The sequence below is a fragment of the Chenopodium quinoa genome, unplaced genomic scaffold (assembly GCF_001683475.1).
Source record: "Chenopodium quinoa cultivar QQ74 unplaced genomic scaffold, ASM168347v1, whole genome shotgun sequence".
NCBI classification, from domain to species: Eukaryota; Viridiplantae; Streptophyta; class Magnoliopsida; order Caryophyllales; family Amaranthaceae; genus Chenopodium; species Chenopodium quinoa.
This window is the reverse complement of record NW_018743850.1, coordinates 2300635-2322039: the sequence shown is the minus strand read 5'-3', so window position 1 is coordinate 2322039 and position 21405 is coordinate 2300635. Positions and strand designations below refer to the sequence as shown.

At 36.2% G+C, this 21405-nt stretch overlaps 2 protein-coding genes and 1 non-coding gene across 4 annotated transcripts; 2 read left to right on the top strand and 1 right to left on the bottom strand.

The window, feature by feature from the left end:
- The first annotated feature begins 4367 nt into the window (after positions 1-4367).
- LOC110686275 (uncharacterized mitochondrial protein AtMg00810-like) lies at positions 4368-4829 on the top strand. Its single transcript, XM_021862889.1, has one exon. The coding sequence runs from the start codon at positions 4368-4370 to the stop codon at positions 4827-4829; it is 462 nt and encodes a 153-aa protein (XP_021718581.1).
- A 2873-nt stretch (positions 4830-7702) lies between these two features.
- On the top strand, positions 7703-7774 carry TRNAM-CAU. The gene has a single exon. It is a non-coding gene; the product is annotated as a tRNA-Met (tRNA).
- A 471-nt stretch (positions 7775-8245) lies between these two features.
- On the bottom strand, positions 8246-15033 carry LOC110685922. 2 transcript variants are annotated; one of them, XM_021862480.1, is made up of 9 exons: positions 14894-15033; positions 13509-14541; positions 13012-13086; positions 12864-12935; positions 12180-12260; positions 11964-12061; positions 11596-11721; positions 8572-8620; positions 8246-8458 (listed from the first exon to the last, which is right to left on the bottom strand). In XM_021862480.1, exons 2-9 carry the CDS (start codon positions 14385-14387, stop codon positions 8309-8311), a joined length of 1530 nt encoding a protein of 509 aa, XP_021718172.1. In that variant the 5' UTR covers positions 14388-14541; positions 14894-15033; the 3' UTR covers positions 8246-8308. The 2 variants fall into 2 exon arrangements, with proteins under 2 accessions (XP_021718172.1, XP_021718171.1); XM_021862479.1 differs by having other exon boundaries at positions 8246-8462; positions 14894-15030.
- Between the last annotated feature and the right edge of the window lie 6372 nt (positions 15034-21405).

Genomic DNA, 21405 nt, shown 5'->3' with positions numbered 1-21405 from the left:
AAAAACTAGTCTAAATTTGTGTAACTTATTTTTTTTTAATTGTGTCGTTTTTATCGTTAAAATAAAGAATATGGAGGATTTATGGTATTTCTGAAATTATACCAAAATACACCAAAATGCATGTCTATTTATAGAGAATTAAATTTTATGACCGTTGGTAATTTTAATTTTTTTTTTTAATAAAAATTTATTTCAGAATTTGCATTACAAAAAATATAACCATTGCAAATTGTGGGGCCCACCAGAGCACTATTCATCTTAAAAAATACTCAAGTCTTGGGCATTTTCAGAAATGCTCATGAGCATTTTTTGGCTTTTTCTCATTTGCTCACCATTGTAATGCATGAGCAAATTTTATACCCACCCAAAATGCCCAAGAGCAAATTTTTAGCTCACCGTTGGTAGTGCTCTAAGTATTAACTACCCTAGGAATCAATGCACAGAGTTTGATTACTTTTTCCTCTTTCCAATTCATATTCTTCGTAAGTCTTAAAAGTAATAACTATATAACCTTTGGAATTCCATTCAACTTATTTTTTTATTTTATCATACCATAGTATACTGTATTTTCTTGTTAGAACCATTTTTTTTTTTCTTGGTGAGAATTATAAACCAAAATTTTCATTTTTCATTCTCAATTAATTATTAGCAACGGAGAAGAATTATTTTTTTTTTTTTCTTATTCTTTTAATATTTTTAACTTCTTTTTATTTTTAAGGATCCTTGAATTACCATCAACCGAAGAGATTCTCAATCAACTGTTATAGAGGAAATAAAAATCTGCTTTATATTATCATACATATCATATTGAAGGATAATTATGAATATTTACTCTTGATAATAATTGACTTAATCAGCTAGCATTATCTTTTAGTAGTACTTATCTTTGCAAGTTAGTTCCTTATTTTTAGTTACCGTTTTGCTGATTTGTTTAGCAACTCAGCGGCTACTTTAATTAGGTTTTTGTATTATGCTTTGCCTATTTAAGCTCATGCTAGGCATCCTCAATAAATCATTAAAAATCATTTCTTCCATATGGTATCAGATTCATAAAGATCTTGAGCCTACAAACACAATCCCTTCACAATGACCAACGACAACAACATCATCTCCAACCCCAATGACCCGTCGAAGCCCTTCACCCTTATACAAATTTCCAACTCCATCAAGCTAACCTCCACAAACTTCATTGCATGGAAAACTCACATCCAAGCAACTCTCTTAGGGTATGACCTATGGAAGTTTGTTGATGGAACCTATCCCTCACCTTCGACCTCTATCACTGCTGCTGATGGTTCGTCCACTATCAACCACGCTGCTTTGCCTTGGTTTCGTCAAGACAGACTCGTCTTTGGTGCAATTGTAGGCATCCTATCCCAAGACATTGTGCCCTTGGTCTCTCAAACAGCCACGGCAGAGGAGGCTTGGTCAGTCCTTGCCAAGACCTACGCCAATCCCTCGAGAGGCCATTTTAAACAAATTTAAACCACCCTTAACCAGATTGCTCACACAAATCAATCCATAACTTCCTATATGCAAGCGATCAAGCAATGCACGGATCGTCTTGCGGCTATGGGGAAACCCATGGACCATGAAGATATCATCGACAAGGTGCTCTCGGGCCTTGACTATGAGCAATACAAATCGGTGATCGATGCTGTCAATGCACGTGACAACCCCATCTCCTTTGATGAGCTTCATGAGAAGCTTATCAACAAAGAGGTTACGGCCTCCATCAAAGCTGCCCCTGCTACATTCCCGGCCTCCGTGCATTTAGCCCAACACCGTGCTAAGGCACCTACACCCAGTGGTGTCTCTTCCTCCAACGGGGCACACCAATCTCGACGACCCTACCTTGGCAAATGTCAGTGGTGTCGTGAACAAGGACACTCCTTGGGTCAATGTGCTGTGTTCAAGAGCCAATTCCCAACTATCCATGTGCCTACCCCAATGCATCCAAGGGCTGTCAAGAAAAGCACTCAGCCGTCACCTAGTGCACCCCAAGCTCACATGGCTACCGTCTCTGATCTACCATCGGATGCATGGTTACTTGATAGCGGAGCGTCACACCGTGTCACAAATGACCTTGCCAATTTGTCTCTTCATGCTCCCTATGATAGTACTGAAGAATTGGTGATCGGTGATGGCTCAACCCTCCCTATTCAGCACACAGGTTCCTTCTCATTTAACACAAATTCTGTCAAATTTCACTTTTCCAATGTCTTGCATGTGCCTTCCATTTCTAGGAATATTCTCTCTATTTCTCAATTTTGTAAAGAAAATAACACGAGTATTGAGTTCTTACCCTCTTGTTTTCGTGTTAAGGAGCTTTCACAGGGGAAAATTCTTCTACAGGGCCCAACTAGAGCTGGAATATATGAATGGAACCCATCTCTGCCTCAAGCATTTTCTTCAATAAAGATGCCTTCTAGTGAATGGCACCACCGTCTAGGACATCCATCATTATCTATTCTTAGGATTTTAAAGTCAAGTTATAATTTGTCAATTCCTGCCTTTGCAATTTCAAATTGTAATGCATGCAACATGAATAAAAGTCACAAGTTTCCCTTTTCCCTTTCATCTTTGTGTTCACAAAATCCCCTTGACCTAATTTTTTCGGATGTATGGACATCTCCTATTCTGTCTACCGAAAATTATAAGTACTACGTTATTTTTGTTGATCACTTCACAAAATATGTTTGGTTTTACCCACTTAAGAAAAAATCGGATGTATTTGATGTATTTAAAAGGTTCAAGGAACTTGTTGAAAATTATTTTAACAAAAAAATTAAACAATTCTTTTCTGATAATGGTGGTGAGTTTGTCACACTAACTCCGTTCCTCACATCGAATGGTATTTCACATCTCACATCTCCACCTTACACACCCGAACATAATGGCTATGCCGAACGTCGTCATCGTCATATTGTAGAAACGGGTCTCTCACTTCTTTCACACAGTAACATTCCAAATCAATATTGGCCAAATGCTCTAGCAACTGCCACTTATTTGATCAACCGTCTACCTACCCCATCACTAGAAAATCAATCCCCATATCTCAAGCTTCTTGGTAGTGCTCCAAATTATCACAAGTTACGCAACTTTGGTTGTCTTTGCTACCCTTAGTTGAGTCCTTACACCACTCACAAGTTAGACCCAAAATCTCTTCCTTGTGTCTTCATTGGGTACTCGTCAACTCAAAGTGCATATCATTGCTTAGATCCCTCTACCAATCGCATTTATACATCAAGGCATGTGAAATTTGTGGAAAATGTGTTTCCCTTTAGTGAGTTGTGCAGGGTTGCAGGTTCATCACCAACGGCATCCTTAGATGAGTGGGCTTAGTTAGATGTGCCAATCCTCGCACATGAGCCAAATACCAACCCCAACAACATCGCCACCCACTCACCTCCTCCCACCCCTACTGCCTCCGCAACCCCGTCACCCCCTTCCCCCCACAAAATACCTCACCGCCACAAATAGCCAACCCACCACCACCTCCTCGGTCCATGATTACAAGACTGCAAAATAATATTATCAAACCAAATCCTAAATATGCCAATACAGCCACTCTACCCACCGCCTCTTGTGAACCCACAAATATCACCCAAGCTCTCAAAAGTCCTCAATGGCGAGAAGCCATGACTTCTGAGTTTAATGCTCTTACTCGCAATAAAACTTGGGAGCTTGTCCCGCCACACCCCTCTCAAAATCTGGTTGGCAACAAATAGGTATTCCGCACAAAATACACTTCGAAAGGTGATGTTGAACGTTACAAAGCTAGACTTGTTGCCAAAGGCTTTCATCAACGACCGGGTATTGATTTTTCAAAGACATTTAGTCCGGTAATTAAGCCAACCATAGTTAGGGTCATGCTTTCACTTGCGGTTACACGAGGTTGGTCCATTCGGCAATTGGACATAAACAATGCCTTCCTTCAAGGCTCACTCAAGGAGGAGGTTTACATGACTCAACCCCCTGGTTTTCTTGACAAAGATAAGCCAACCCATGTGTGTAAATTGAGCAAGGCAATATACGGTCTAAAACAAGCACCTCGTGCTTGGTATAATGAGCTACGCCAATTTCTTCTGTCGTTCAGGTTTACGAACTCCATTGCCGACTCCTCCCTGTTTATGTATCATCATCATGGCATTGTGCTTTACTTACTTGTTTATGTGGATGATATAATTGTCACAGGACCTTCCCCCAACGCATAACAAGAGTTTATTAGCTCTCTGGCTGCAAGGTTTTCTCTAAAAGATCTTGGTCCTTTGTCATACTTTTTAGGAGTTGAGGTAGTTCCCACTGATCAAGGCCTGTTCTTGAGTCAACGAAAATATATTGGGGATTTGTTAGCTCGTGCAAACATGACAACGGCTAAACCAGTCACCACTCCGATGATAGCTCATCTGCCTCTCACGATTGATGCAGGATCATCCACTCCACATGCCTCTGATTATCGTGCTCTTGTTGGTGGATTGCAGTACCTAGCTCTAACTCGCATCGACATTGCATTCTCTGTTAACAAGATTTCCCAATTTATGCACAGGCCATCGGACCTACATTGGGCAGCCCTTCGTCGATTGCTACGGTACTTGAATGGCACCATTGATCATGGTTTGATGCTCTATAAGGATTCACCTCCTCGTCTTCATGCCTACACTGATGCTGATTGGGCTGGTGATCGAGACTCCTTTGTGTCTACAACTGGCTACATCGTTTACCTCGGTCGTTATCCCCTGTCTTGGAGTTCTAAAAAACAACAAGGAGTTGCTCGTTCGTCCACCGAAGCTGAATTCCGGGCTGTTTGTTGCTTCTACCACGGCTGAACTGCTCTGGTTGCAGTCTTTACTCTCTGAGCTTCGTGTTTCACTACCCACGCCACCCAGCATATATTGTGACAATCTTAGTGCCACGCATTACTCCAAAAATCCAGTTTTTCATTCAAGGATGAAGCACCTTGCTCTTGCTTTCCACTTTGTCAGAGAACATGTTCAACTTGGTAAGCTACATGTGCATCACATTTCTGGTGACGATCAACTGGCAGACGCACTCACGAAGCCACTTGCTTTGACTCGATTTTCAACGTTGCTGTCCAAAATTGGTTTAGTCCAACGACACTCCAATTTGAGGGGGATATTGAAGGATAATTATGAATATTTACTCTTGATAATAATTGACTTAATCAGCTAGCATTATTTTTTAGTAGTACTTATCTTTGCAAGTTAGTTCCTTATTTTTAGCTACTGTTTTGCTGATTTGTTTAGCAACTCAGCGGCTACTTTGATTAGGTTTTTGTATTATGCTTTGCCTATTTAAGCTCATGCTAGGCATCCTCAATAAATCATTAAAAATCATTTCTTCCATATATCATTCTTGATTCATTATACCTATTCCACAATTCTCCAATTACTTTTTTTTATTAACCTTCTGCTTTTGGATTGCTGGGAAAAGGAAAGCTACCCCTAAGTCCACTACAGCAAAAATTCTGATTGCATTTTATGTCAATTTTTATAAGGTTAAGATTAATTGCAGGGGTTTCCTTTAGGTTTTCTCCTTGGGAGGGCTTTTTTGTTCCCTCTAGGGTTTCTCCCTTGGGAAGGTTTTCCTAGCCTTAATTGTTAGGTTTTTTCAATTTTTTTTTTTGAAGGTTTTCCTTCTCTCTTCTCCCTTTTCTCTCCATCTCTACCATATCTTTCCTCTTGGTCTCAGTTGTGAATCTTTGTAGGGGCTTCCACTGGCGTTCTTACCGGTGATAAGCCCCCAAAAACCTTTTAATTCCGTTCAATAAATAAATCTCATCCTTGAGATGATGATTTTCCTCTTGTGTTTATTTTCTTTTTATGTTTGTATGGCAAAAATTGAAAATATAGGGTTTCATAATCTCTTCAAGAATTCGGAGGACCACATAGTATTTTCACCCAAACGACTACACATCACTGGATGTCAAGCCGAATAAGTGTGAACTCACAGATTGTATTGCTTCAAATGAAGTTTTTTATTAAGGCGATTGTTAATCAAATCTATGATGTATTTATTTTTAAGGTGTGTAATTGTGTTGAAATTCTTGATTTCTTAGGAATTATATGTAAGTGTCGTTTGGCTATATTTTATTAATGAAATCCCTTTTTCTTCTTTTCAAAAAAGATTAATTGCAGGACATTATCATGTTATTTGAGTTTTCTATTTTTAAAAAAAACCAGAAAAAATTTATTTAAGTTATTAATTAGAACTTAATTTTTTTTTTTGAGAACCAATTAACTAGAGCTTACTTGTCTTAAAATTTAGGGCCTCGTCTAAAAGAATAGAACAGGGCCTCAAAAATGTTTAAGACGACCCTTTTTCTTCTTTTCAAAAAAGATTAATTGCAGGACATTATCATGTTATTTGAGTTTTCTATTTTTTAAAAAAAATTCTGAAAAAATTTATTTAAGTTATTAATTAGAACTTAAATTTATTTTTTTTTGAGAACCAATTAAGTAGAGCTTAATTTGTTAAGACAAATATGTATTTTTTAAAATTTAGGGCCTCGTCTAAAAGAATAGAACAGGGCCTCAAAAATGTTTAAGACGACCCTGTTGTGTGACGCAGTTATATTTAGAGATATGGTTAGTACGAAAATAATACATGTGTGTGTCTAATTTACAAATACGCACTCTTGTTTATTGACGACAAGGGTGTTTGGAGCTTGTAAAAATCGAGCTAGTCAAGGCGGACACGAGTGAATTTGAATCATCAAGTTTTGGGGCGTTTTGGAGGTTGATGATGGTTTAATACATGCAGCGACACAATATCAACTTAATTCTAGCAACACCACACCAAGCAAATGATCAAAGACAACACTGGGTTGGAAACTTGAATGATCACTAATTATTGCTCCTTAAAGAGCTTCATATTGGAATTACAAAAAAATAACATCGACGACCATATCGATTTACAAAATTACAAATTAGAGTATTTTAAATGAATATTGTAAACATAATTGATTCTAATGATGCCAGTGCTCATTGTCTAAATATTGCTCATTTCACCTAATGTTCTAAAGCATAATCCTCAATGATATGATTTGTTAACCTGATATTCACTCATTTAAACTTATCTAAACTTAATAAAATATTATTACTTGAATCCATAAATAACTGTTATAAAGAAACATAATTGTAATGGTAAAGAAAAATGCCTTGTAAATTTTGACAATTCAAATACGGAGTATCACATTTAATTTAGAATTGAGAGATACTAGGCATGTCTAATTGACCTTATAAATACCTAATGTGGGAACTAGGAAGTTACCTATCCTAAGAGCCTGTTATGCTTAACTTATTTTCGTTTATTTCAACTCTATTAAATTCATTTAAGTTCTAATAAGATAAGCTCCTGAAAAATAAGTTCTAATAAGGGCTATCAAAGTTCAAATCGCAGCTAATATAATTTTGAATAAGGTCTAATAAATTCAAGTAATTTCAGATTAGATAAATTCAGGTATGTGAAAATCAGATGATATCAAACATACCCTTAGCCTACATAATTATTTCTCTTTCCTTTTATTTTTTCAAAAATATCCAAGCCCACTAAAATTGAGTGGATTTAAAGTGTTAAGAGTAATATTTTGTATATACATATTGCAATAACCTTTTATTTAAGCAATAGTAATAAGACTTTACTGTGTTAAAAATTTTAATTGTGCAAAACATATCAATAAATCAGAGTGGCGCAGCGGAAGCGTGGTGGGCCCATAACCCACAGGTCCCAGGATCGAAACCTGGCTCTGATAGTAAAAGAGTAAGCTTCCAAATGCCAACATTTTTGTTTACTGTATTTTCATGATTTTATCATTGCACTTGGTACATCTTATAGCTCACTATCTAGGTTTCCATTGTAAGCTCAAAACAGCCCAACTACATGCTAGCAACATGAAACAGAAGCTGCTAGGAATGTGAATAACTGAATATGTTACATCTTACGAATATCTTATAAAATCAAAAAATTTCCATCAGATTACATTGTCAAAATTTGATTCACAGCACATCATGTTTATATTTCCCTACAATGTGCACGCTCATCTCGGATATATTGAAAATTGCTGAGCTTCATACCAACAGGACACAATCTTACAGCCATAATTTTACAACAATGAGGAAGTCACGCCATGTGATTGACTGGGATGCAGTTTTCTTTTCTTTCAGATTCGATTTTTTTTGGAGCAAACTTATGCAGTCGAAATAGTCATCATCTCAGAAAAAAGTCATCCTCGTGAATGTGACAAAAATTGACAAGTAAGCTCATGGAGAATCTTGATCATTATCACTTAGAAATTTGAACCACTTCCAATTTGCATAGAGATTTGCTTCATCTTCAAACAACAGATTGCTATTTGGAGGCTCAGTTTTACGTGTTGTGGATATACTAGGAAGCTTACGTCTATATTTCCTTGCCATTTCTTCAGCCTCTGCAAATACTTTCTAGCCATAGCAAATGCACAGGTAATTTTTAGAATGAAATTATGAATGCAAGATGATTAGTTACTGCAGGTTACCAAACACAAACAAATTTAAGGAGATGTTTAAGCACCTCTTTGTCTGATATCAAGAGCCCAGGCTTGCTTTCCAGATCCGCGATACTGCAAAGCAAAATGCAGAAGCCTTAAATCCTCCAGCAACTTGTGCTTTGAACTCAATGCACATTGCATGTATTCTTATACACACATAAGTAATCAGAAAATTTAACTAAAGGTACCTTAAGCTACCATCTACAATTAGTATTTGTGGGGAACTACCTGTACAGACCTTTTGTTGCTCCACTGTCCCACTCAGCTTTAATTTATGTGCAAATCACAGCTCTTTTTTTCCTCCCCTGTGTGTATCAGCCTTTTTAAAATAAGAATAAAATATCCACTTAACCTATAATGAAACGCATGCCCCACTGACCCTAGGCGCAACCCAATCAACTATACAGGCCTGTTTACTATCCTCCCTTTCCTGCTTAATCAGCATATGCTAATGTATCATACACATACCTTCTAATTACCTTTCCACTCAGTAAAGTCTTAGTTCAACATGTTGAAAACAATATCAGAATTTCAAGCAATTTGTCCCACTACCCCCAGAATAATTCGAATACTACTTCAAAACTGTTTTCTTTCTGAGTTTGTATCAGACTATCAGTTCAACCACCATCTCTCTCCCCTTGTCTTCTCGTACTAAATAGTGCAAGACTTTGTTCTTTTACCTTCACATTCTACTATTCTAGGGGTCGCCCATAGCTATTCATATCACCTAATGCTGTCTTAATTTTCACAGCAAAACCGCGCCTCCATATTTTGGAACCATATCAAACACTTATGGGGTTAAGGCTTTGATTGATTGATTGATCAAACACAACTTAAGGATAAGTTTGGAATCCAATACGTTGGTGAAATAATCAAATAATACCAGAAGATTTAAACCTTAGTATTCTTACTGCCATAAGTGTCAACTTCCAGCTTCTTCCTTAGGAATAAGGAGAGAAGTGTAGAGAACTTTGAAAACTGAGAAAAGGGGCAATTGTTATGAATCCAGAAAAACTGCGGGTAAGATGAGAAACCCTGAGTTTGTATTGAGAGATATTGGTAATCAACGAAGGAGCATAGGGGAATAACGATTACATCACCCCAAAGAATTCAGGTCAAGTGGAGGACAACTTGAGTTTTCGCAGTTTCTGGGTAGTTGGGTCTTCAAATTTTGTGGAGTAAGTAGATGTAAGGGTGGGGTATCCAGTTTTCAGTGGGGTGAAAAGTTTTAGCAGGTCTTTTTAGGGGGTTAAGGGAAAAGGTTTCAAATTAAAAGCAAGGGAAAAGGAGGGGGGAAAAGAATAAGCATACAAGAGATGGTGGCATTTATTGGAATTTGGGGAGACTAAGCCCATTGTATGCGGATGCCCGTTCTATACAGGACCTAATTGCTTCAAATATAATCAAAGTCCTGGATAATGGAGGTATATTGGAGCAACAAAAAGGGAGGGAGTTTACTTAATTAGCATTTAAGGACCTAGAGAATAAGAACTCCTATCTTTAAGATCAGCCTACGAATCTCATGGATGTATTTAACTGATAGGCAAGTCACATGCAATACAGGGTGACATAACTAAAACGACATTGGTAAAATAATTACTCTAGGAGCAGTAAGGTTATCAAGACAAACCAAGTGTATCATATTTCTATTGCAAATGTACATGCATATGTCTCCCTATCTGATCCAAATCACATCTCAGATTAAGTTAAAGGCAACTAGGGGAACCTCCAGTTTCCTAAACACTCTGTTCACTAGTCCAAACAAGGGATACTTTTCACAGAGATCCATTAAAAGAAGACTATCAATGCGGTACATCTCAAATACAGCATTGTGACAATTCTAAGGGCTGTGTATAAGTAGGAATTAGGGTGTAATCTAAGGTCAGTCAAACCCAAATACAATCTTGGATGCTAAAGTTCCTGATTAAAGGCAAAACATTGGCTGAATAGGTCATTCTATTACGTCTAAAAGTGCAAATTTAAGTTCAAGAACCTCTTATGAAAAGTAAAGAGGAACAGAAAAGCTTAAGACAAACAGTAATGAGAAAAACCGAACCCTTCAAGGATGACACGCTAGCGCGCGCGGTGGGGGGGGGGGGGAGGGAACTAGAAATATTTTTTTTTTAATTGATAAATAAATCAAAAGGCATGCTTTTTACTGGCCATTCTTATAAGGAAATATTCCTGCTGAACAACTGGTTCACAGAATAATTTGAAATGTAAGAAAAGCGTATTGTTTTCTCAAACTAAAGAGTCAAGCATGAGTTAGTGATAAGGAATTAGAATTTGAAATCAAGGATAGAAATTGATCCTCTTGCCTATTGCTAAACGAGATCAACTGCATTACCTCAACCAAATACGAAGTATATAAATTCAACAGATCAAATTTTTTTTTTTTTTTTTTTTTTTTTTTTTTTTTTTTGTTTTTTTTTTTTCACATTCCACCACTGGACACATATTTGGTTATTTGATTATGACAAACTTAATACTACCTCTGTTTCATATTTTTTGTAACTTTGGGGTATTATTTGAAAGATAAAATATTCCAAAGTTGCAGAAAATATGAAACGGAGGTAATAACTTATATGTGGAGGTGTACAGTAAATATTGTACACCTTGTGTAATGTTGAGCTAATAATAAAAAAGTTACCGCAATACAAGTATATAGTAAAACCTACCTATTTTAATATTGATAAAATTGCTCTCTTTAAAAACATTTACCATTTAAAAATTTAATCCTAATGTATAAAGATAAGCATATAATCCCTTAAAAAACTCTTCCCTTAAAAATCACCTCTTAATGTACATCAAATTATAACAGGTTAAAAGTTACCCTAAAAGTAAAAATTACCAAAAACTAATAAAAATTTGCCCTTAAAATGGGCAATGGACAGTAAAATTATTGTACGTCGAGTGTACTTAAAGTTTTTATTTAATTATTCATACGCTGAATATACTGTTCATAGTATGAAATTCCCAATATAAAGTATTGATGCTGTAGAAGTTAAATGGACTATAAAGTAAATATCAAGGAATTACTTACTCACCTGAGAGCAATTTTGTCTGGAAACAAAGATCTTATAACTAGGACCTTGACTTTCTCCCCCACTGCTAATAAATCACTAACTGAATCAAATTTACCACGAGTGATGCTGGATGCATGCAGCAGTCCACTGTAATACAAGAGACAAACTGCATTAAAACAAAACCCAGTGATAACAAACCATACAATACAATGTCAGAAGAGGACTGTCAGGCTGCGCCAGTAAGTATACAGTTCATTACTTAACAAATCAGTCTTTTGGTGTTTTGGATAAAGGGGGAATGAACTTGAAGCTTAAAATGAAATGAGACTTGCAATGCAACAAAATTATAATAATGTAGAAAATAAGAAAGCAATCCCTGCATATCTTACCTTCGGTTTGTTTGTCCTATCTTCACTTGGGCTCCATAAGGGAAGATCTTCCTAACAGTTCCATCCAGAAGGGTTCCCTCTCGTAGGTACAACTTTTCCTAGCACATGAAACAGCAAGCTCAGAGACCTTTCTTGATCTGTCAAATTGGGGAAGCATGCAACAAAATGTATCAGGGAGAAAACAGATAGCATAAAAGACAGTTATGTAAAACATACCCAAGCTTCTCGCTCACTGAGTACCAAGTCATTATTATCTTCATTTATTCGACTGATTTGCACATGTATCCATTGCCCTACCTGCAACATACACAAATTGAAGTTTCAAAAGGAAAAAAAAAACTGAGACATGACATACATAAAGATAAAACAACCAAGCAATCAATAATCCACTTCGTTGACAACCATCAGACAAGTTAATAAACACATTCACTTGAGATGAGAAATGACACTAAAACGAAACTTAGATATTACAATTGATAATCATGATATGAAGGGGGTTAAGGGAGATTCGAAAATCCCAAAACCTAATTTTTATTATCATTATTATTATTATTTTTCCTGAGAGAAAAACCTCAAAGCCTAATTTTTATAATTTCATCAAAGATGGAGATTTCAAAATAATAGTGGTAACTTTTTGACAAGATTGAATAAAAAAAAAAATGGGAAGCACTTCAAACTGTATGAGTTTAAGAAAAGCAAACACTTGGCAAAAGCAGGGAAAAAGCTTAAGGATACGGCTACACACATCTAACACTACTTAGCTCACCTAGCTAGAACACCTAGAAGCCTCATAAGTTACCTTTGGGTAACACTATAAGGAGTGATGTAACAAATCCAAAAACCCCCACTGACATTGAACATTGAGTAATAGAAGTTTTCGAATTTTAACTAGTACCTTACCTTCTCTTTTAATTCAGTAAAACTGTTTACTCTATCAACCAACTCAACCTTAGGGAGGAAGGCTCGCAAACCCTGCAAAGCAACACAATTGCAAGTCAATAAACAATACAATTAAGCAATGTGTGATGCTATGAAAGCCGGTACCAACCTCAACTCTTGTAAGCAGACCACCTGTATTCCACTCTGTAATCCTAACCTGAATAGGTTCGCCTAGTTGTTTTATCTGCCGAAATCAAATAGGTATCTCAAAAATAACATTTAATTCAATCAACTAGCAATTAATAAAAACAAAATGAATTCTATAACATTATCTTAGTAGGCATAGATGATTGGATCCTGCCATTTGGTGCCCCTAAATTTTGACAAAATCACAGGCTCAATGTGATCATGCCTCCTCTTTAATACATTGATTATACAAATCAAACCACAAGGATTCTCAACAGTATGCAGACAGATACTAATAAATTGCAAGTTAGAGCATGCTAGAAAAATCACCAATGTAAACAGAGCGATGCATCAAAATTGAATGACTATGGTAAATCAAATTTCCTTCTGAGAGATTAATGAATGAACAAGGAAATACATGGAAAAAACACATTATCGATTAATAATAATACATTATTTAAAAAAAAGTGAGAAAAGAACCTGCCTCACACGATGCCAAGAAATTCGTCTGAAAAAACGTCGAGTTGAAAGTAATGGCCTGCCACTAAGTGTTCTACCAAGAACCTCAGCAAATAAAACAGTTCCAGCATCCACGACAGGCCGGCCAGAAACAGGTTGTCCACTTATTGCGTCTTCATTTTTTAAAATCCCCATCTTCCCATTGGCCATAAATCCCTCAGCATTTTTATCTAAATCACATAACAAATAATCCATCTCTTTGTCATACAATGGAAGCACCTCCTTGGTTAACATTGTGCCCAACATATCTGCCCCTATATTGACATCTAGCTTATTTTCATTACCAGAAACAACTACACCAACAACAAAATCACCAGCCTTTGGCTCATAATACTCAATAAGAACCTTTTCAGTTTCTTTCTCACGTCCCCCTTCATCTTGTTCTGCTATTTCTTCCTCCGTATCTCTTGTCTTAAAGAACTTTAGAAAAGGCTCCAATGCCTCATCTTTATCTGATTTCTTGGGTTCACTCCCAAACTTACTATCAGAGGCACCGTTAACCGGTATCGGTGAGGGCTTGTTTAGCAACCCTAGCTCTTCAGTATCATGAAAATTTCCATTTTGAGACTTTTCAGAAAGCTGGTTATCTGACAAATCTTCTGAGATACCCTCAGCATAGCAATAGGCAACCTGGGCTGCTTTCCAAATAGAGTGATTCCAAGTAAGTCCCAAACCTTGTGGGAAAAGAAGCTTCCCCAATAAAACTCTATTAGGGTTCTTACATAGCTGAAACTTGCAGGATAAAGAGCGAGCCGGACCTAGGAACGCCTCGCAAGGAACGGTAAGGTTGTAGGAAGACGAAAGACTAAACGGGGTGAAAGGTTTCATAACAACAGGCATCTTATATTGTTCATGAGCTCACTATGCTAGTTCTTCTAATTCCTAACAACAACCATTTCCACCCATTTATACTTGATTCAAAAATCAAAACCCAACACAACTGTATAATTCAATCATTCGATGCGAAAACTTGATAAATTCCCTTATCAAATATCTGAAGAACCAAACAAATTATAGATAACACCACAATGTCAATTTCCCACCAAACTAAACCAAATTTTGCGTTTGAAATGTAATAGAATAAACAAACAATACTCAATATCAAAATTTTGTATTTAAAAACAGTACTAACAAGAAATTACAAAGTATAATTTATACCCAGTAAACATAAACCTTGCAAATGTATTAAAAAGCAATAATTTCCCATTAAAAACATGATAACCCAGTGTCTAAAAAGCTTAATAAAGCAGCAAAATTGAGAAAAATTTAAGTAAAAGTGAGCATTAAAACTGAATTTAAACAATAAAGTGCTACTAATATTAACGGAAAGAGTGAAGAATTAAAACCTGAGCGCAGGAAGGAGAGAGAGCAAGAACAAAGAGCTGAAGCTTGAAGAAAGTTTATCCAAGGGCCAATGGTTCTGAATTTGGACACGTGATTTTGATTTTGGGCGACTTCAAATTTTTAAGATTTTTTATTTATTTGGGCTTTTATAAATTTTGGGCTCTAGTCCTCCAAAAAAAATTAAAATAAAAAGGGGTACCATTTGGGCTCTAGAAGTAGAGAGAGCTTAGATAAAGGCCCGCTAGGCCACTATCTTTAGATACATGCCATATTTCGATTTTATGTTTGTCAATGCACGAGTTTGATTTAATGTACTAAGAAATAGAGCCACTAAGGTTGAACAAATTTAACAGTAGAAAGTCCATGCAGATTTGATCGAATAAGACCTCAACTGATAATGTTATTCTTGTATAATAATAATGTGCAGATACTCGAATATGATCAAAGTCCAATTAAAATAGATGTAGGATCAAATCGGACCAAAATAATTACCTAACCTTATAAAAATGTAATCATATACAACCATTTTTTTTTTTGGGTTATAAATTCAATTCATTATCAAGAGTCATACGACATCTAAAAAAAAATAAATAAATAAAAAATCTTAAACAAAAAATCAAATTCAACAAAAACATAGTCAATTGAATCAAATAAATATACTTGTATTAAACTACGGGAGATCTACAACCAAATGTGAGTTTAAGAGGACATATTCCTTATTTCATAATTAGTTTCCCAAATTAGTCTCCAAAAGTCAACTCTAATGACAATTTTAGATAAAACAATGTAGATCTATAATTACATTAAGGTGCTTTTGGTATGATAATTGAAAATATAATGGAAAGGAAACAAATACGGTGTGAAAGAAATCATTTAACCCTTGTCTAATTTTTTCATTTGTTTGGTTTAACCATAGAAATGAACTAATTAAACCTCTTTTTCATTTTGTTAGAGGGGGTTAAGGGTACTTGTTACCTTAGAATTTTAGAGATGCAGCAAATAGGTGGAAACCATTACCCCTAAGTAATGATCATAACCTTTTTAACCGAATACTCGATAGAAGTAATGGTTTAATTGAAGAGAAGGTTTTGCGTGAGACCGGACTCATCGTGAGTCCAATATGTCTGACAATAATAATCAAATACCTGACAATAATAATCTAATACCTGACATTATTTTCTCCTTCAATTCACCACTGACCCTCTTCTTCTTCCATGGCTACAATATTTTCTCTCTCCTCATTACATCTATGGAAACCCTACCAGATTGAGATTTTCCACATTAAATCAAACAAAGCATATCTTACACTCCAACTATAGTGTTGCCGCCAAAACCACCACCATTTTCTCTCTCTGTCGTACTCACCGCCGTAAATCAAATCCCCAAAACCCAACTTAATGTCTTCTCCGCCGGAAAATGTCGCCGAAAATGCCGACGAAGAAACCCAGAACAAAGAAGACGGTGGAAGTGGTGGTGGAGGAAGACGATGGAAGTGGGTAACGAGGTGATGATGGTTGGATTTCGCTTTTAGCGAGAGTTGATGAATGAATGGTGTTGTGAGTGTTGACGGCGGACTCACGGTGAGTCCGTCTCACCCAAAACTTTACCTTAATTGAATTCATTTCCAACCAAAAACAAAACCCTAACCAAACATCCTCTAAGAGTATCATTTTTGTAATTTAGTAGTGCTTAGATTTACTTTACTTTTACAATAATGAATCAAACACTTACTCAATAGAAAATACTTTTTCGTTAAGTTGATTTAGTTCATTTGATTTTATTACGTGATCTATAGTTAAGAAAAAAAAAAAACATAATTATATGATCTTGTTAAATTCATCTCAATATAAATTTTTTATATATGAGTTTTATTAATTGTGTTTTTTTATCAATAATTCAAATTACTAAGATTTAAAATTATACATCAGTAAACATATATAAGGAAATACTTGGTGTACTATCAATTATAAGGAAACTGTTGAAGTAGGGTTATATAGTTATATTCCTTAAAAAGTAAGTCAATGTGTCACTCCACATTGCAAAAAGTAGGTAGCAAAATCAAACATGTCCTAGATTTCTAGGCAATCTTGAAAAGGTCTTGTATGCCAATTATTTATATCCACGTGGATTATACAGCTATTTGAAGTAGTCCATAATCCGTATTTAAGAAAATAAACTCCGATTAAATTACTATTAATACCTTAAAAAAATAAAAAGAGGAGCCATATCAGCACCAGGCCATACGGCTATAGCCTACATCTTCCTCGAAAGTGGTAATTAAACAAGTTGTTAGTGAAAGCTGAAAAGCATGGTTGACTTTCATGTCCAAGATTACAGCTAATGAAATATGCACACCTATGCTCTTTAATTCTCAAGAATAATATCAACAAATTCAATAATTTGAGCAATCGACATATTTTACTCATTGAGTTAGATAAGAGGGTCCTCTTATCAAATGATACATGTGTTTAGAAAAAGACGGAAGAAGTAAGTGTAATAAATACTTACGATAGGAGGCCAGAGAATAGATATATTTTGTCTCATAATTAAGACCGACGAAGAGTTTATAGGATCAGATTTAGAATGATACGGTGAGATTAGCTTAGCTGATGGGCTTTAGACACGCCACAACCCATCACAAAAGACATGGTCGTATGACACAACAAAAGCATGAGACAGTTTTGACATTTTACATGATGATATATATGTTAATGTGATAAGGTGTTAGATAAGAATACTAAAAGTCCAAAGGTTGCAAAAAAGAAAATGGAAGGAGCAAGTAATAAAATACGGCCGTCAAAGGAAAGTGGAGCAATTAATAAAACACGGAGAGAGTAACTGACAACTATACAAAATCTGTTGCGCAATCTACTAATCGACATGTGTCAAATATTCAATTTGGCATCATAATGTTGGTGAAGGGGATAACAGAAAGAAGGGTCAAAGGGTTTGGGTCTAATTGGTTCGGAAGGTTTCCTCGTCCCCCCTTCGTCAAATGGTGCTTGCAATTGTGATATACTACCTTCGTTTTATATTATTTGCAACGATTAGACATTTTTCACTCACATTTTATGTCAAATTATTACAATTAATATGAAATGAAAGTAGTATTATTATGTAGTTGCCCACAAACCTTGCAATTACTTAATAATCAGACGATTGTCTCCTTCAATAGTAAAATTATAAAAGTATTACTAATATTGGTAAGCAAAACCTAATGAATGTCCTAAGGTGTTAGATAAGCATACTAAAAGTAAAAGTATTACTCCACTTGAAATAAACGCTAACTACACCGATAAACGCTTGATTTTAACATTTTAAATTAATACAATACCATTTTAGAAGTATATCATATTGTTATCTAACGCTTTAATTCAAAACGTCCGTTAGCGAGATCTATATTGCCATATTAATATCATATACTAGTAGTATTATAGTAATACAATAACTAATTAGTCATTGGTTCATTGTCCCCACACTTCTGATGAAGCAAACACTGCACAGTCCGTACTACTTACTTATGTTGTCGTTAAGAATATTATGGTTGCATAATATTGCATATTCATATCACATCACACGTGTACGCGTGCTGTTGCACAAGCCCACTAAAATTTGGTACAACTTGGAGTATTAGTTATTCTAAAATAGATTTGACTCATACGAAACTACACGGAACAACCCTAATGATTTATTCATACATAAATAGAAAGTTTTGGTGCTTCAACTTCATTTCCTTTTACCTTTTACCCCTTCTTTCCTTTCTCCTCTGCTTCCAACCTTCCAAAATATAACAACCAAAAAATGATAATGGAGGCAAAGAAGATTATGGAGAAGGAGAATGATATTAGGTCATTTTGCAAGGGAAATGTTTTTCCTGCTAAAAGGAAGCTAGTGAAGCGACTCATTTTCGATCAATTCGTCTCTTTTTTCCACTCCTGCTACCCTGTTTCCTCCATGCAGGGTAATGACAACGACGACGACAACAACAGTAACAACAACAAGAACAACACCAAGAAACATAAGGTTATCCCAATATTCCGGTGAAATAGTATCACGAATACTAAATTTGCATGATTATTATTGTTAAAATGTTAACTTTGTAATTGATTGAATTGTAAAACTTGGTATTTTTCTTTTAGTGAAATGAAATTCTGTATTTTTTTTTTTTTTTTTTAATTTCCTGGTAACTTGAAGGTGTAGTTTTTACTTTGGTTGAGATCTTATACATAATTGAAAGGTGTACCTCCGTCGGGTTGTTTCATGTATCCATCCAATTGTGTTTAGACGCCACCCACCAAAGGACGGGGGCCATTTTCGAACAAGTCGTGTTTATTTTGCAAATGCCGACTCAAGGTTCCGGTTCCATCTCCCGTTTTCCAACTATATGACTTAACATTTGCACCTAGCATTGCAAACTAGGCATGTACACGTGAACCTCTTTGGTTGACCGGGTTGCCATCCCGGGGGTGTGACCTCAACTCGTTCAAAATGTTTCCACACCCAAGAAAATTGTGCTCGACCTCTACTTTCACCGCCACCACCTTTTATAAATCAATTATTGAAATTAATTTTAAACGTTATTCATGAAAATAAGCTTTTAAATTTTAAATATTTTAATTATAATTATTTAAACGCATTTTTCATGGTAATTAACTAATTGTAAAGCATAGAAAATTGGAAACTAAACTAACTTTATAATCATTAATAATAGTTTTTTTAAATATTCATAACAATAAAAATTTAATTAAAAATTACATTGAGATGAAGGTTGAGATGTTGGTTGCGATGGAGGTGGCATAGTTGAACTCGATGATTGGTGGGAGAAATGTTGTGGTGGAGACGTTTGAATATTTTGCTTGTCTCCTAAACCATAATCTCCATATTCATCGACAAATTGGTTTAAATTTTCCGTATTAATTTCATACGAAAAATTTGCACCACCACTCCTTTGGCCACCACTTTGACTCCTTCCCATTCCTCCTCTTGAGCCCATTTTTTTTTTTTTTTTTTTTTTATGATTACTAATTATAATATGGAGAAGAACTTTTTTTTTTTTTTTTTAGAATCTTAAGAATACTAATAATAATATTAAGGAGATTTTTTTTAACAAAAATAAAACTCTATACAACACTTGAGAATTTGAGAACAATTAAGAATTTTTGAGTAAGAGAGAAAGAAATCTTGAGTTGTGTGGAAATCTGAGTGAAATGGAATTGGTATTTATAAGGAAAATTGAAGGGATGATCATACACTCAAAAAACTAGCCGGTACATACAAAAAACTAGCCGTTTTTGTTTTTTAAATGAATGTCAGGTCGTGTGGGTTGGGCGGGTTAGGTGGGTTGGGTCGTGCGGGTTAGGTGGGTTGGGCCGTGCGGGTTGGGTGGTTCATGCGTGCGAGTGGGCCGTGCGGGTTGGGTTGTGCGAGGTGGGTCGGGTTAGGTGGGTTTACGGGCTAGGTGTGTCGAATTAAATGGGTCTAAACGGGTTGTGCAAGTTGGGTCGAATCAAACGGGTTAAACCGAGCTGGGTTGAAATGGGTTGTGTCGAAAATTTTGGACCCACGACACAACCCGGGTTAAATCCGAGCTGTGCCGGGTTGAAACCGGGTCGGACCCACGTGACCCACCAGCCGTGCGGGTTAGGGTGGGCTGGGTCCAACCCAACCCACTGACCACCTCTAAAAGCGGCCATTGGACTAATATTAGGGACTAAAAATAGAGTATATTATGCACTTATCAACAACATGAATCGTTCATCCGCCACTCACTACTAGAAATAGGCCGAATTCCGACGGGCACGTAATTTCGTCGGAAAAGTCAGAAATTCTGACGAAATAAAAATCCGTTGGAATATAAGGGTTTTCCGACAGAATATTCCATCGGAAATTAAAATTTCTGACGGAATTAAAATCCGTAGGAAGATTCCGACAGAATTAAAATCCGTCGGATGATTTCGACGGAATATTCCGTTGGATGATTTCGACGGAATATTCTGTCGGAAAATTACATTTCTGATAGAATTAAGATCTGTTGGAAGAATCCGACGGAATATTCCGTCGGAATTTAATAATATAAAAAACCCAAACCCTAACCGGTTCTCTCTCCTTCTCATTTCTCTTTCTCTCTCCTTCTCTTCCTCCTGTTTCTCTTCTCTTTTCTCTTTCCTCTCCTTTCCTCCGCCTCTTTTCTCTTTCTTTCTCCTCTCCTCTCCTCCGCCTCTCTTCTCTTTCTCTCTCCTCTCCTCTTTCCTCTTCTCTGACCTCCGCCCACTCTTTCTCTCTCTCCTCCACCTACTCTTTCTCCTTCTTCGTCCTCTTTCCTCTTCTCCTTCTTCGTCCTCTTTCCTCTTCTCCTTCTTTCTCCTTCTTCGTCCTCTTTCCTCTTCTCCTTCCTTCTCCTTCTTCATCCTCTTTCCTCTTCTCCTTCCTTCTCCTTCTTCGTCCTCTTCGACCACTGCACCGCACCGGCACCAACAACCAACGACACCGGCAGCACCGGCAACCAACAACCACC

Bases quoted from the DNA above. Each gene is read 5' to 3' on its own strand.
- LOC110685922 (XM_021862479.1), bottom strand. From the start codon at position 14,387: ATGCCTGTTGTTATGAAACCTTTCACCCCGTTTAGTCTTTCGTCTTCC. The intron at 12,261-12,863 runs GTAAGGTACTAG...TGTATGTTGCAG, and splicing joins TTACTGAATTAAAAGAGAAG to GTAGGGCAATGGATACATGT. The intron at 8,621-11,595 runs GTGAGTAAGTAA...TTTGCTTTGCAG, and splicing joins CCAGACAAAATTGCTCTCAG to TATCGCGGATCTGGAAAGCA.
- LOC110686275 (XM_021862889.1), top strand. From the start codon at position 4,368: ATGACAACGGCTAAACCAGTCACCACTCCGATGATAGCTCATCTGCCT.